Below are 17275 nucleotides of genomic sequence, written 5' to 3'. Positions count from 1 at the left end.
GAATACAATCTTTACAAATAAAATTCTCAGAATTACAACATTTTCTTAGACTTGGAAAATATTGGATCTTGGCTATATGAGGATGACCAAGTCTTTTATGTCATAAATCCAACACAATTTTTTGAATATTATAACAAAAAACATTCTTAGGCAATTCCAAAAAAATCATGTAATAGAGTCCTTCTCTATGGCCTTCCCCAATCAACTTACCTGACTGGCGATCCTGTATCCAACAACCTTGAGAAGAAAATGAGACATTACATCCATAATCAGATATTTGAGAAACAAATAAAAGATTTAAATTTAGCTTAGGAATAAATCTAACTTCTGGAATAAAAAAATTCTTAGTTTTATGGACTCTTTCAAAATTTCCTATTCCTTTTATTTCAAGAGAGGTTCCATCAACTGTAAAAACTTTTGATGCACTTGATTTATTTTTAAAATATTTGGATAGACTATTGTCATTTGGGGTCATATAAAAAGGAGCACCAGAGTCAAGAAGCCAAAGAAAGTTACCTGGATCGAAGAAGGATCAAACCGCTGCTCCCGTTGAGATTTCTGATGAGAAGGAAGCTCCTTTGATAAGAGCTTGAAGAATCTCCATTAATTGAGCCATAGAAACTGGTGCATCTTGATCTTTGAGTCTTGATCCAACAGTCACAACTCTCTTTTCTCTGAGCTCTTTTAGTTTAGGATATTGAGGCCTATAGTGCCCTGGTTCATGACAATGGTGGCAAATGACTTTTTTCCTGTCATAATCACCATTCTATTTGTTGAAATGAGGAGGCCTGTAAGAGCGTATATGATTACCTGGTCTTGACACAGCTAGAACAGAATCATCTTCGGTTTTTGAAGTATTCTTTCTAATTATGTTTTTCTCTATAGTATCAATAATAGAAAAAACTTTTCCTTGATGAAGAAGAGTCGATTTAGTCGACTCGAATTCTGGCCTCAAACCATTTATAAATTGATAAAAATGCTCCATATCAAGTTGTTTTTGACGAAGCTTAATGTCTTCAGGACAATGTCATTTCTACTCTAAAAGAGTCAATTCTTCCCAAAGTTCGGACAACTCATTGTAATATTCTCGAATGGTTTTATCTTTTTGAGTCATTGTTTGAACTTTGTCTTGTGAATTGCACACGTGCAATATCTTTAAGGGAATACATATTTTTGAGGTATTCCCAAGCCTTATCGGCATGCTCGAACTTAGCAAAACTAGAGTATTTCTTAATGTCTACGCTATTAATTAGGCATGACATAATTCTTGCATGACCTATCCTCCACTCTTTCCATTTCTTTTCATAAATTTCTAAAGCCTTGCGCTTCTCCCCTTCTGTTAGAGAAACTTCTTTATCACCCTCTTTTTTAGTGAGAGATAGTTTAGGTTCCGAATCGGAACCATCCACTATACCCCATAACCCTTTTTCCCAAATGTGGTGCTTCATAATTGAATCCCACATTACATAATTTATATCATTTAGCTTTATGGGTATGATGATGATTTTATTATTATCATCCATCTTTTACAAGAGTGAAATAATAGAAAGAGAGAAGAAGAGATAAGAGGCAAAGAGTGATGAATAATACAAACTTTTGTAGCAAGTGTTACTTCAATAGCCTCTTTCTTCAAACGAACCTTCTTGAGTCAAGAACAAGGTGATGAAACACCTTTTGCAAGTAAGGCATGGGAAATGAGGCGAAAGCTTTTTACGATCTAAGATCTCTATGGCTCTGATATCATGTAATGAAATGGTGGCCTTCCACACAAGCACTTGAATCCACCACAAGAATGTCTAAAAAGACACTTCAAGTAAAACCCATAAAAGGGTATAAAAGGAAAACACAATAATGAAATAAAAATATCTTTATTAATAACAAGAATGTTTAAGAAGCATTTTGGATGATTTACATGGAAGGGGTTCACCCCTATTTATACAAAGAAGAACAAGTGGGGAGAGCTCATTTTGAGCTCTCCCAAGAAAGAGACATTGGACTCTAGTCCAACGGCTCTTATTATAGTTGTTGGACTAGAGTCCAAAAACTATACCTCAGTCAAGTTCCAACTAGAACTTGACTGAAAAAGGATATCTAGTTATTATTGAACTAGATACAAAAAATATAAATAAAAGAAAAAAGAAAAAATAAATATATATAATAATAACTATAATATTATTATTATTTTATATATTTATATGTTACATTTTAACAATAACTGATTTATTCATAAAATGCCTTACAATGCAAAGATTTTGGTATCTCACAAACAAGTTATCCATGGTAAAAAAACCATATATAACTTGAGGGATGATAGTGTGACATAATTGGTTCTGGATCTGGACATTGGTTTGGCTTCAAGCATATAAGCTTGTTTTAACATTTGGATATTGGTTTGGCTTCAAGCATATCATCCACATATACAAGCACAAGCAAAGTAATATTTTCATATCTTTTAATGAAAAGAGACATATCAACTTTTGACTCAATAAAACCCATTTGGATCAGATAATTGTGTAACTGCTCAAACCATTCTCTTAGAGCTTGCTTTAATCCGTACAAGGCTCTATCAAACTTGCATACAAAATTTGGATACTTACTACTCTCAAACCCTTATAATTGTACCATATATAATTTCTTTTGTGAAAACCCATAAAGAAAAGCACTATTCATATCTAATTGGTATATGGGCCAACCAAGACTCACAGCTAGGGACATAATGGTACAAACAATGGTAGGTTTAACCACAAGACTGAAAATCTCAAAATAATCTACTCCATGTTGATATAGCCTTTAGCAATATGCCTAGCTTTGTAACTGACAATGGACCCATCAGTATTCCTCCTAATTTTGTAAATCCATCTACACCCAACCAGGTTCTGAGTAGGTGATTGGGAAAGTAAAGTTCAAGTTTCATTTCTAGCCAGGGCATCAAATTCTTCCTACATAGCAGCTTTCCATTTTTTATTTGATTTGGCTTTAGTAAAGGTTTCTAGTTCAAACTCTTGGGACATGACACTGATCATGATAATGCTCAAGGGACATTTTGTGGACAAGAACGATTTTGGTTTTGGGGTTCCATCTTGGGATCTTGTAACCATGACATGAGTTCAGGATCTCTTCTATGGGTGTAATATCCACAACTAGATTTATCCCTAAAGAGTGTCTGAATTCTGAACTAATAGGCTTATTGACTACTATGGTTGCATGACCAAGACTTGGACTGGTGGACTCAAATTCAAACAGGGCATGAAGACTAGGTGTTGGTAAAGGAGGATTTGAGTCTGTAGAGACCAATATTTATGGCATGTGAGCTATTTGGTAGTATAACATTGTACTCAATTTTAGCAGATTCTTGTCTTGTATTACTTACGCCAACTGAAGACTTTCTTGAAAGAGATAGGAGCATTGGAACAAGCATAAAGAAACTTGACTCATTAAAAGTCACATGCCTGGATATATAAACTTTATTCAAGACTGGATCAAAACATAAGTAACCTTTGTAATTACTTCCATAACCTAGAAAAATAGAGGCTTTGGTTATAGGAGCTAGTTTAGAAGTATTTTTAGGTAACAAGATAAGGGTAGCAGGTACATCCAAAAACTTTTAAAAAACAATAATTTGGGATTTGTTTTAACGGGAACTCATAGGGTGATTTGTTACCTAGATTGAGACTAAAAAGTCGATTTATGAGATAAACAATTATTCTAAAGGCATCTATGAAAAACTTGGTGCTCATAGAGGCATGAGACATCATATTCAACCCTGTCTCTATAATGTGTTTGTGGTTCCTTTCAACGGCCCTATTTTATTGAGGAGTGTGAAGGCATGAAACCCATCGCCTAATGCCATGGAAATTTAAAAAATTTGTAAAAGTGAGACTTATAAACTCACCACCACCATCACTAAGAAATTTTTTGATTTAGAAATTAATTCGCTTTTCTATAATATTTTTAAATATTTCAAAACAACTCAAAGTATCTGATTTTCTCATCAAAGAAAATAACCAAGAGAAACGTGAATAATCATCCACAAGTAATAAAAAAAATATGCCTTTCTCTAGAGCCCACATGAGCAGGACCCCACAAGTCAGCATGCACAATCTCAAGAGGATAAGAAGCAATAGTCTTAGGCAAACCCACGTTTATGGAGAGGTATATTTCTGGACAAATTATGTCTCTACTCTTTTTTTCTCCTTCTCTCCTTTGCTCCACACATAGACCTCCCTCACTTTGTCCTTTTAAGAGGTTTGGTTTGTTCTTCGGATTCTTAACATGAAAACATGTCAGATGAAACTCAAAAATGTAATTATTATCATGAGTGAAATGAGTTACCGAAAAAAGATTTTTCTTGATTTGAGGAACAAGAGAAGAACATTCTTTAAAATAAAGGATTTATCCTTAGAAGGAAGTTCAATCATACTTGAGGTGGATATGGAAAGATTTGCACCATTACCTGCCATAATTGTTTCTAGACCTTGAAACTCTCTTTTTTCTGCCATGGCTTCTCCTTTGGCTGTCATATCATGGGTTGTTCTTGTATCTGGAAACCAATTTGAATTTCCTACAGATGACATGTCCAAGATTGTAACAAAGGCTTTGGGAATATCTCAATAATTTTGAGTAGAGTGGTTCCTCCGACCACAAATTTGACAAATAATCCCATGCTCACTAGAGTTTTCCTTATCTTGATCACTACTACTTCTACCTTGATTATTTCCTGCATGGAAACCACAACCACTAAAATTTTCAAAATTTCTGCCCCGACCTCTATTACTGCCTCTTCCTCCTCTGAACTACCCAAAATACCCTTGACCACGACCTCTTCCTTATTGAGCAAAGAAGACAGTGGCAGAGGTATCTTGAGAGGATCGTTGATGTAATAGCTAGATCATTTTTCTTGATTTAACAACATATCATATAACCCATAAAACAAAGAAAACTTCTCAAGAGCAAGAGTAGTCTAAATGGCAATAAAGCCTTCATATTCATGGAAGAGACCATTTAATGTATAATTCCCTAAATCAACCTCCAAAACTTATTCATTAACAACACTTAGGGAATCAAACAAATATTTAACATGATTTAAGTACTCTGTGATGGTTTTATTTCCTTTCCTAACATTCTAAAGATCGTTTTTCATTTGCATAATTCTAAGGCTCGATTGAGAGGCATAAGCCTTTTTTAGGGCAATCCATGCTTCTCTAGCATTGAGAATCCTAATGATTTGACTAAGCACATCCTCAGTCACGGTGACTTAGATCCAGCTTAGGGCTAATTGATCAAATCTTGTTCAGAAAGAAAAATCAAGATTTATGAAACATGTTTCACCTTAGACATACTTAAATATTGGTCAGGAGTAGGACACGACCCATCAACAAATTTTATCAAATCATGGCTTGTCATAACAGATTCAATTTGTGACCGCCAAGTAGTTATTATGATCAAGCTTAATAGAGACCAGGCTGGAAAAGGCATTCCATTGGATCGCTGGGTTAGGAATCAAAGAGGCACTAAAGCTTGATGCCATCTTAACCCAAACAAGGCAACTATAAGATGATGATGCATCGAACACGCACTTGTTATAGAAAATAAAGAGCTAGGTTTTACCTAAACATGTTGATTGCAGCACCATTCACATGCAGGAAATAGATCCACACGGATCACAGCACAATAAAACAAAAAATGATGTCGATCACTTTGATCGATCCAAGAGACTTGATTCACGCTGGTCTCAGCACCAGCCACCGAAAACGCTGACCCAACAAATGAAAAAAACTGCACGTCTTCATGATTTCACGCTGACCCAACAAGGGTGGCCCATTCTGATGCACGGTTCCTGCAAACCCGATACAACTTTATCATCACCACGATCCAAACAACGTGATCTCAAACACGCTGAGAACAACACCAACAGCAAACACGCTGATCTTGAATCAGCAGAAGAACCGATCCAGGGATACGATCCATAACAGAAAAACAATAACAGAACACTGAAAATACATTCCTTCATCATCAAACGATCATGGCTTTGATACCATGAAAGCAAATCAGATCCGATCAAGAACAAAACACAAACATAAACACATATTTACGTGGTTGGGCTGATCTAAGCCTACGACCATGAACTCTCTCTCTCTTAACTATTTTCAGATAGAGGGAGAGGTTTATATTATAGAATCATTTGATTACAGTGGGAAATATGACTCGAGTTTACAATCCTTTAGACTCTTGAGTCCCTCTTGGAGTCGACCTCACATGGATCTTTATCATTATCATGTGACTCATGTGGATCTGGATCATGTGGATCTAGATCCTCTTTAACAATGATCTACATGCTTGGTTTTAAATCATCCGATTGCGATGCATAAGGACTTTTTAAGTCATGAAAATCGATGACTTAGAGTTTTTTTAAATATACAATCATTTAAAAGTCATGTTTTTTTAATAGAAAAAACATAATACAACAGTGGATTCCTAAGAAATGGACTATGCCGAACACATCTGCATTGTCAGGTTTAACACACACACACACACACACACACACAAAAAGAAAAAAAAGCTCAGCTGAGCCTAAACAAGAAATCTTCAACATCAACGCATTAATCAGCCCTTGTTTGGAGGGGTGTTTATTAGACATAGCAATTCAACATTTGAACCCTAGTTGTATCAGCATTGTGGAGAATCTAACGTTGAGCTCAATACTCATCTTTAAGTAGGGGTGGCAAAATCTGACACGACCCGCCAACCCACTTTTTAGCCGGGTTTGGGTTTGGCTTAAACGGGTTTGTGTCGTAAACGGGTCGACCCGCCTAACCCGTTTATTAAATGGGTCGGGTTCATGTTGGGGGTATGCCAACCCGGCTGACCCATTTAATAAACGGGTTAGGCGGGCGGGTCAACCCATTTACTCGAACCCGATCTGTCAACTCGCCCACCAACCCGCCAACCCGCCCGCTAACACAAACCCCACCCGCCAACCCGTTTACCCGACCTGACTTGTTTATTAAACGGGTTAATCGTGTTGTGTCGGGTTACCCGTTTAATAAATGGGTCGGGTTCGTGTTTGCCACAGTCGACCTGTTTAATAAATGGGTCAGGTTCGTGTTGAGGTATGCTGACCCGCCAACCCGACCTGTTTGCCACCCCTATCTTTAAGGAGTGCCAGCCCTAGGACATCTTCGCAATTTGATGTATATCACAAAAGCAAATTGCTCCCTCCCCAATTCATTGTGGGTTACAAACATGTCCACAAGACAAATTAAGGTTGTGGCTATAGCATATCATGCATAAACAAGTGAAATAATAGTATTTAATGTGTTAATATTGAAAGCAACCTATATATAATGTGGACAATGGTAGGTAGAACGATAACACTAAGCCTTGGTCACCAGATGCTCCTTGTCTTTAATTATGCATTTAGAGTCAGATCAAGTAATTATAAAATAAGCATAAACATGCATTGCCACTGTCCATGACATTTATGGGTTTTTGGCGTCTCGAAGATGAGGTTAATCTTAAGCATTAGCATTTAGCAGTGAAACAAAGAGGGTTAGAATACTTAAAGCAGTGTTCGGTCTATGATTAGTGCTGATGAGAAATGAGACAAGCGGCCCATGGTTTGGATTGTGCTTGGCTCCTAATGAGCCTATTTGAACTCATAAAATAAGCTATTCCAGCTGAATATGAGCAACAGGTATTTTGGCTCAACTCATGTAGGCTCATTGAATAGCAATAAGTTTAAATAAATTTTGTATCATGTAATATAGTGTATTATAATAATTGAAGCGTTTAGCTTGCAAGCAATAAGTTTAGAGTATAAATCTCATTGCTTCCAGCTTTAAAACAAATATATTTTCTCTGTAAGCAAGCCAACTAGAGCTTAGCTGAATAGGTCAATAGTTCAAATCTTACAACTTTCAGCTTTGAAATAATGTACATTTCGGAAATTAGCCGGCTCAAACTCAGTCAGTATGGATTAAGGGCCCCTCTCATGAATACTACCTGGTCATTTAAGAATATGGGTATGGGACACCGAATTAGTCCTTCAATAATTATTGTATCTTTTGGATGGAACTGTAAGTTATCTAGGCCACAAAAATAAAAAAAATAAAAAGGACAATTATTCTGCAAATAAAATAAACATGCACAATGTCCTGTCCATGGCACTCCCATGTGAAGTGTGGGGACTAAACCCGACTCTCTCTCTCTCTCTCTATATATATATATATATATATATATGTATATATATATATATATATATAAGCAAGAGGGACTGTGTCCAACAAAAAAAAGTTTAAAATCTACAACCAGCAACGATCGGACGGTTCTCCTTCACAAATGCTTGAGCATCTCATCAATTGAACATCATATATTTGTTTTTTATAAGTATTGTGGGTATTTGTTCAAAAACACATCTAAACATGGAAAATCATAATCCAAAACATGTTGCTCACTAAATGAATGATAAAAAAACAATATCTAAAATCCGATTGATGAAAAACTCGATTGTTAGAGAAAGAACACCACACCAATCACCATTGGTTGTATATTTTGGAACTTCCTTTGGTTGGACAGTCACCCTTCCCTATCTCTGTCTTTATATATATTCATTCGCTCTCTCATATTTGACTGATGGCAATTCTTAATCACCATTTAAGTATGAAAAATAAGTAGAGGGTGTTGCGTGTGCACCTTTCGGGGTCTCCACTGAGCGCCATGTAGCGCTTAGTGTGGTGTACGAGAGAGCTGTACACTGTCGTACATCAACGGCAGTGCACCCCACTGAGTGCCACACAGGCTCAGTGGTTTTTGTAGCTAAAGTGCGTGTTCATGGGGAGAACATATAACCTGCCCGAAAATAAGTGTGCATGTGCAGCACATACTACAAAACCGTGCTATCAGAAAAGATTCAAAGGTAATGATGAGATGGTCTGCTAACGGACCAATTTCCAGGTAGGAGAGCAGCAGGGTGGCACTGAGTCACTGACCATGTGTCAAGTTTACTTGGGATTCAGGGATCTACTAAGTCATCTTTTATGCGCCATGGTCAATCACATGACTGCATTTTGAGTGGGGCCAGCATTATGTTGCTGTGGGGCGTGCCATTGGCTGAGAGCACATAAAGGAAGAGTCTCCTGGATCCCTTCTACCGTCAAGTTAGCTTGTAAACCAGTAGAATATCGATAGTTAAACCCCCTGGATTTGTAAATATCGCAGATATCTGTGACTATGCCTAGTCATGAACTAAAGCTTCTAAAATGAAACAGAGAAGTTCATGATCTTGGTCACGTTTCATGAGGAAGCAGTTGTTGAAGGGTAGCAAACTCATGAATATTTTCACAATCCAGATAACGAAGGAATGCACCCTTAACCATTTGAAATCACAGAGACATAAATTCTGGTACCATATGATGATGATGTTGAAAACGACCTCTGTTCCATATTAATTACATTTGGCAAAGAACAGGAGATAGCAGTTTCCTTCCAAAAGGTTTTCATTTCTCTGTTACCCTCTTTATAATTTCTTCATATGTAAAAGACTTCAGAGAATCTGATTCTAGCTGCTTATAGCTACTGAAAAGTACCCACCGTAACCGAATCATTTCACTTTATTGGAAAAGGTGACGTCACATCTCCATCCTATCATTTTCATCCTTCTGATCTTGCTTTTTTCTCAAAAAGTTCCACAAACATAGGGGAGTAGCGGGCAACCATTCATCATTATGAGGGGAATTGTACTGGAATTCTGGTTTTAAAAGGGTAAAATGAAGCCTTTAAAGTGGTAGAATTACTTTATTTTTTTTTTCATATATTACAGATGAAACCAATGCACATCGAAAAGTCCTGCCAAGCTAGGCTGCAATATAAAACCTCAAAGTTCCCTCTTTCCTCCACTTGCCCATCTTGTTGGAAAAAAAAACCGACTTTCCCACAAATGAGAATCTAGCAATACATCGATGACAGTGGAAGAAAGATAAACCAACAAAAAAAAAAAATAACACACAAATTTATGTGGTTTCCTCTCAAACTGAAGTACGTCCACGATGACCAATAGGTCAGCACTTTCCACTATTTTCAAACAGAGATTACAAAGTGATAAAAAAGCATAAGCTTTACCAACACACACGGTGTAACGAAAAATAAACAAAGAGTATATACCTCACTGAAGAACAAAGAATGAATGTTCTGAAGATCCAACCTCACAAAGTTGTTCTGAAAGAAATGTAGCAACACTTCTTGCTTTGTTCTCTTCACACACTTTCGGTGCCCTAAAAGTGTTTTTCACACTTTCTTCCTGCTTTTTTTCAGCTCTCACTTTCTCTCTCTCATACATCCCTTAAATAGAGGATGAGACCCGCATTTAATGCGAAAGACTAAACATCTTGCACAACTTACAATATGCCTGAATAGCCTTATCACAAATCGCTATCTAGCGAGTACTACAAATCGCTATCCAACGAATACTGAAACAAATCGCTATCCAGCGAATACTACAAATCGCTATCCAGTGAATACTACAAATCGTTATTCAGCGAGTACTGAAATAAATAGCTATTCAGCGAATACTGCAAATCGTTATCCAGTGAGTACTGAAACAAATCGTCATCGATAAATTGCTGATTCTCAAAACTCTGAACAGTTGAATCATTATTTAGTTGTGAGGACTTCTACAAATCGTTATTCAGCAAATACTCCAAATCGTCCTCGAGAAGATCAAGTATCGTGCTAGAAAATTTTGTCACGATAATGAATATGCATCGAACTACTGATGATGTCATAAATGATCAGTTATCAGACGATCCATTTTCCAAGATAGATGGGTCCCATAAGGAGAGAAACCCAACACACCTGAGAGTCTGTTGCTTCGACAATGCAGCATGAGATGTAGACTGTGGGTGTCAAACTCCTGACCATAGCCACCAAGATGCAAAATGGATACGGAAGCTATGCATGAAGTGAAAGGAGGGGCAGTGAGTGTTAAAAAGTAGTATGAAACGGAAAGAGAGATTCTTCTGTTTAAGTGAAAAGCCAAGGAAAATAAGGAAAAACGAAAAATATAAATATTAACATGAAAAGCAAAAAATTAAAAGAGAAACGAAAGGAAACCCAAGAGAAACGAATGAAAAACGAAAGGATGCGAGAGGAAAGTAATTTGAGAAGCAAGTTTCCCGCACTCCTCCTTTTTGAGGAAGTGTGTGCTGCCTGCTTTGGAAGCAAGCTTCCCCCTAGGGAAGCAAGCGCTTCGGGTAACTATGCTCCTGACATCATTTAGCTTAAATTCCTTAGGTTGGCCCACCTATTCAGGTGTGAGAACTTAGTTAAATCTTATTATCTACCAGGAAGAAATTGACAACAGAAAAACAGGATACGTGGCAAACAGAAAAATTCTCCACTCACTTCCCATGCAACTCTCCCAAAAGTAACCTAATCTAATTTTGGCATGACCTTAACATTGTTGTGTCAACAGACAAAACCAGCACTGCTTTCCCACAGGTTCTTAATGTGGCCAAAATTCACTATAGTGAACAAAATAATGTCATCATATGCCAGCTTAAAGTTTATAAACATAATTTGTTTCCCCAAAGTTTTGGCTGTCTCTCATAATATGATGTCGGTCGAGTCACCAACTCCATGATTGTGTGTGGCCCAATTACTATTTCATGTTTAACTTCTTGTTCACAAATCATACAACATTTGTTTTCAAGCTCAATTTTTTTTTTCTCTTTTCCTTTGTTTTGGGATGTATGATCATTGCATATATTTGGCACTGATGGCCCCAATAGAAAGGTTATTCACAGTGACAAAAATTCCAAACGGCTATTTATTGGTCATCAAATTCTCGCAAGGCTTTCAAAATTTCCAATTTTCTTGTTTTTTGAGGAAAGTCTAAGCATGAACAAACAAATTTAAAATTTGAAATAAAGAACTATATATATGCAGAAGAAATAAACTGAATGTTTTCATTAAATTTTGCTGATAAAAGCAAATTTATTCCTGTCATTTTGTGACATTTATGTGTTTTTAACTTTTACTAAAGCAATGTTTTTTGCGAGATTTAAATGTCACACCCAGGGTCTTGCGAAATTAAGCTGCCCATGTAAAAGGAGTCGGAATCAAGTTCCCCCATTAGCAGGAGAGCACCCCGCATTGCATTATTAAGGTGGGTCCCTATAAGGCTGAGAGGCCGGTTGACTCACCCGGGGTTTTACTTGGTAATGGGTAGGCCCATTTATTTTTTTATAGGGCAGACCCCCACCGGTTATGAAAGGTACCATTGGGTTTTGAACTTGCAACTAATTCCCAACACAAGGTGACTACACTAACACCTCCTACCAAACAAGTTGGTGCAATATTTTTTTTTTTTTGAAAGGCAACATACATACTCCTATCAGTTATACAACTATACCATTGGGTTTTGAACCTGCAATGTCCCAACACAAGGTGACGTGCAGTAACTGCTCCTACCAGACACGGGGGCTAGGTAGGCGATGCAATATTTATTGTTATGGTAGTCTTTGTAAATGTGGGTGCAGTTGAAGAGGGATTTTTGTGACCTGCACAGTGTTCCTCTCACTGGAATACTTATGGGTTATTTGGATGATAAGCAAGATCCAACGAATTGAAAAATAGTTATTTGGATGTCCAGATCACAGAAATAGTAAAAATGTCCAAATCCATACTAACATCAAAACATACATCAGGGTGTCACCAAGTCTATAATTCCTTGCACTTTTGGTGATAAAATTAAGCCAGAAATATGATATCACAAACGTAAAAATTCTTGGATATCATATTTCCAACTTGTGTGCAGGATTTTTTGGTGATTAAAAAATTAATTGTTGACAAAATACAAAATTTTGTGATTTAAAAATCATAAATTTTTTGTTATTAAATGAGCTATGCTGAATCCATCTATAGGATCAGATTTGATCAAAACTGCATCATGAGGATTAAGAGGGGGTATGAGTCAGTGGGGTCGTATGCCAATCTGAAGGCCTAAGATGGGTCCAATCCTGTTGGCCCATGGGGGCTGCCATTGCTTTATCATATATAGACAATGTTGTCAGTATCGGTATCGGCCCTGAATCTCAATGATACTGATTTTATTTCATGTCAATCATAATGTAACACACGTTAAAAACTATTAAAATAATATTAAAAACTCAATGGTACGCGGTCATGTCGTAGGTCAGATTTTTTATTTTTCTTTTAAGATATTTACTTGTTAGTGTGAACTGAAAACCATAATCACAAATAGTGGCTATTCTTTGAAATTCACTCAATTTTATAATGAGATTTTTAAAGAATGATATAATCTCAAGAAGAATGCAATATTTCCAAAACATAACCTATTTTGAAAGTATCGTGTTTTTATCCCAATATTATCACTAGTGTGATATTTATATCTTTTTTGTTTTTTATGTTTCCATTTTGTTATATATTTTTCAAATTAAATATACCAATATTTTTTGAGATTTTTCAGAGAAAATATATTTTTTTAATTTATCCCAAAAAAGTTTACTTTGTCAAAAAAAAAATCCCAATGACTATGATCAAAATCTGCATCATTGGCATAAGTAGCCTGTCAAAAAAAAATACAAAGGGGGAAACCTATAACAGAGAAAAGAGAAATATAAGGAAGGGACGTTGCAGGTTTTACACAAAAACAGAAAATGGCATATCCGTATATCGCTTTACCATGACCAATAAAGTACTTCGCAATCAGGCGATTTGGTCAATATCTAAAATTTGATGGATATTTTCGGTATTGTAAAAATACTAATTGCATTTATCTCGATGCCGGCAGAGAACGGGGCTCAGACTTCATAGCGTACGTGACTCCATCAAACCTCAGGGGTCAGAATCACATCTCTCTCTCTCTCTCTCTCTCTCCGTTTTGTTTGATGGTGACTGTCGGGTGATCGGAATCCAGCGCTCTTCGGTAGGGAGGAGGAGATGGGGAGGGCCGGAAGGTGGCTGAAGAGCTTGCTGGGTGGTGGGAAGAAACCGACGGCCGGCACGACGGAGGAGAGGGCGACGAGGGAGAGAAAGAGGTGGGGCTTTGGCTGGTCAGGCCGTGACCGCGAGCGGGAGGCCGTGGAGGAGCGGCGCGGGTCGCACAGGAAGTCCGGTAGTGGTCACTCCGACTCCCTTGGATCAGCCGCCGCGGACCCCAACAAGCGCGCGATAGCGGTTGCCGTGGCGGAGGCTGCGGCGGCAGCCGCTCAGGCAGCTAAGGCGGTGGTCCGGCTGACCAACGGTGGTCGGTGCGCGGTGGGAGGTGGGAGGAGGGAGGAGTGGGCGGCGATCCGGATTCAGACTGCCTTCAGGGCCTACTTGGTTAGTCTCTCTCTCTCTCTCATATAGAAGCTTCCCGTTACGGGCAACGAGGTACCCGAGCCACCGAAATCCGAGACGCCTTGGTCTTAATACAAGGGCATTTTCGGCATCTCGCTTTTGCTCGAATGTTGCCGGCAGCGAGAAATGGGAAGCCTTTGCTTGAGATGGGTAACAATTTTCTAGGTCGAAATTACCCCTCATTATGTTCCAAACAGCGTCGGCCGTCCCTGATTTAATGTCTTATCAGAAACTCGGTTTCTGGGTGGTTCTGAACCTTTTAGTTCCGACTCGGATTCTGATCTATACGACCTGGTGGTTGTGAGATTCGGTTTCGTCATTTCGTAATCCGAGTCCCTCTCTCGTATCCACTGGTTGTTGAAAACGAAACGTGGGGGTGGGGAATCTACCGACTCGCGACTCGGTGTATGGTGACCCTAAGGGGCTTCCCGAGTCGGCTTGCCTGATGGTTTGTCCTTCAGACGACAGCCCTACCATTCTCCCGGGTTGCTTCATTTTCCTATTATACCCTTATAAAAGAAAGAAACTGCGAGTTGCATCCCATTTTCTGTGTGTGTGTGTGTGCAGGCAAGAAGGGCACTGCGTGCACTCAAGGGGCTGGTGAAACTTCAAGCGCTGGTGAGAGGGCACATAGTGAGGAAGCAGGCCGCCAAAACCCTTCGCTGCATGCAAGCGTTGGTCAGAGTGCAGGATCGTGCCCGCGCCCACCGCTTGCATCAGGGTGCGGAGAACAACCCCCACCTAGCTCGCCTCCCTCACCCCAAGCCTGTTGCTGTAAGCAAAACACATGCTCTTCTTTTGCTTCTTCATCTTCTTAAGAAACGGCAAAGTTCGGCACCCGACCCACTCTTTTTTGTTTTCTTGCAGGGACCTCCTACGCCTGAGAAATACGACCCAAGGGTGCGAGCCAACAGACCCAAAAAGGACCGCTCTCCCTCTGCTAAGGTATACAGAGATATACTTGCAGTGCAGCCAAAACTATACCTGAGAATAGTTTTGTAGCCTGAAACGCTTGTTGACATTGGTATATGCAGAAGAACACTGTGAAATCCAACGTCGTGGAAGCTGAACTTGATCGGACACACACGGGTCGGTCCTGGTTAGACCGATGGATGGATGGCCGTGGTGGAATTGCTGCACCTACAAATACAAATGCATGCGACGACGAGAACGCGAAAATTCTGGAAGTAGATCCCGGGAAACCCTTGTTTAATTCCAGGCGGAAGACCACTGTGCATTCATCCCACTTCCTTCATGCTACCTCCGATCGCAACAGCCGCAGCCAGAGCTTCGCGATGATGCCAGATTCTCCATCCAAGGATTCGACTGTTGCTCAATTCTCGACCCCTTCCCCGTCCTCGATGGACATGCGGGTGCAGTCGCTGAACCCGCTTCGTCTCCCTCGCGAGGACGGAGACTGTGTGTTCGCCACTGCGGAGAGCAGCCCGCAGTTCTTCACGGCTTCGTCGCTGCCGGGGAACGGAAAGCGCGGGCCCTTCACGCCATTGAAGAGAGAGCACACGCAGAGTTTCTTCAATGGATACGCAGACTACCCTAATTACATGTCCAACACCGAATCATGGAGAGCCAAAGAGCGGTCTCAGAGCGCACCGAAACAGAGGCCGGAATTCGAGAAATCCGGCTCGGTGAAGCGGCTTTCGGCGTGCGGTTTCGCTGACGTCCGGTCGAGTTCGAGCACCGCGCAGTCGCAGAGATCGTCTTCCTTGCATAAGAAGTTCACTTCCAAGGCTTATCCGGGTTCGGGACGGCTCGATAGACTGGGAATGCCGCTTCGCAGCGGGGGTGAAGTTGGTTATAGGAATTAGTAATTTTCTTTCTCTTTTGTTTATGGTTGTGTGAGATCTTCTGTATGGACGTAATTGTATCTTAAATTATGAAGGAAGATGAGCGTAGGTGATTGTATCTTCTGCTTCGGTTTTATTTAAGTCACTTTGTTTTCAGGGCCTCTTAATACGGGGGCCGACTCCCTCGTATTCTGGAAAAGCATGTCTAGTTGTTTAGATTTGATGCGGTTTGAAATGTTGCTTTGGAAACATGTTAAAGAGTAAAAGCCACTCACACATACTTATCAGAATCAGGCTTTTTCTTCATTTTTTGTTGTAGCACGCATGCACACACACAGAGAGAGAGAGAGAATAAAAACCAACTAATGTTTGTCTACACACCCAGTGGGAGTCGAACGTCCGACGAAGGGTCGGCACCATCTCCCCAAGTCCGTGACCACTCAACCGACTCAGGCTCGGGTCCCTTAATGGGCAGTTTTACTACACTGGAATACTGAGCTTAGTCTACAGCCAACATGATACCTTTCACCCTGTAATGACACGCTCAAGTCAAGAAAATAAAAGTCGCGCTGAGCTCAACAAATTTACCAGTCGAGCAGGGTGAAGCCTGTCACTTCTCGGGGTTCAGGTTGCATAATGTCTGCCTCTTAAGTCGGATCATATTTATCAGGGTACGAGAAGTGATATGCATTAAACTGAAGCTTATTTGTGGCCAATTGGGCAGGCTTGGTGGCCCCGGTTAATTACTCATGTATTGGAGTTTAGGCGTGGTTGGGAAAAAGATGAACGTGTTAAGTTTTTTCTTTCTCCTTCTTTTATTTTGGGTTTCTTGGTACCTGGAGTCCACAGCTCTACAGTTTTTACTCCTTCCTTGAAAATACACAAAAGCAACATTGGAGTCTTTCAACTATACTTGGATAATTTGTGACATCTTTTATAACCATATCATTGAATTTTGATAACATAATATTTGGAGTTGCCTAATCATAGGCTTTGCATCTACCATAGGAGATTTCATTAGAAGACCATGTTGGAGTTGCGATGGTGCTGCCCCTTTTCTCGTTTTGCCCCGCTAGGCCTCTTTAAAAATAGTATTTTTTTGCAATTTTTCT

The 17275-nt window shown here is 39.3% G+C and overlaps 1 protein-coding gene across 1 annotated transcript; it reads left to right on the top strand.

Moving 5' to 3' along the window:
- Positions 1-13956: 13956 nt before the first annotated feature.
- On the top strand, positions 13957-16310 carry LOC149833046 (protein IQ-DOMAIN 22-like). Its single transcript, XM_090013360.1, has 4 exons — positions 13957-14340; positions 14926-15132; positions 15226-15303; positions 15393-16310. The coding sequence occupies exons 1-4, from the start codon at positions 13957-13959 to the stop codon at positions 16182-16184; spliced, it is 1461 nt and encodes a 486-aa protein (XP_089869486.1). The 3' UTR covers positions 16185-16310.
- Positions 16311-17275: the final 965 nt, after the last annotated feature.

The sequence above is a fragment of the Nuphar pumila genome, chromosome 7, assembly GCF_984573655.1.
Source record: "Nuphar pumila chromosome 7, dmNupPumi1.hap1.1, whole genome shotgun sequence".
In the NCBI taxonomy this organism is placed as follows: Eukaryota; Viridiplantae; Streptophyta; class Magnoliopsida; order Nymphaeales; family Nymphaeaceae; genus Nuphar; species Nuphar pumila.
This window is presented reverse-complemented; position numbering and strand designations above follow the sequence as displayed.

What these genes read in the sequence shown, in the direction of transcription:
- LOC149833046 (XM_090013360.1), top strand. Translation starts at nt 13,957, where the DNA reads ATGGGGAGGGCCGGAAGGTGGCTGAAGAGCTTGCTGGGTGGTGGGAAG. An exon ending in CTCACCCCAAGCCTGTTGCT is followed by an intron (nt 15,133 to 15,225) that starts GTAAGCAAAACA and finishes GTTTTCTTGCAG; the next exon opens with GGACCTCCTACGCCTGAGAA. An exon ending in ACCGCTCTCCCTCTGCTAAG is followed by an intron (nt 15,304 to 15,392) that starts GTATACAGAGAT and finishes TGGTATATGCAG; the next exon opens with AAGAACACTGTGAAATCCAA.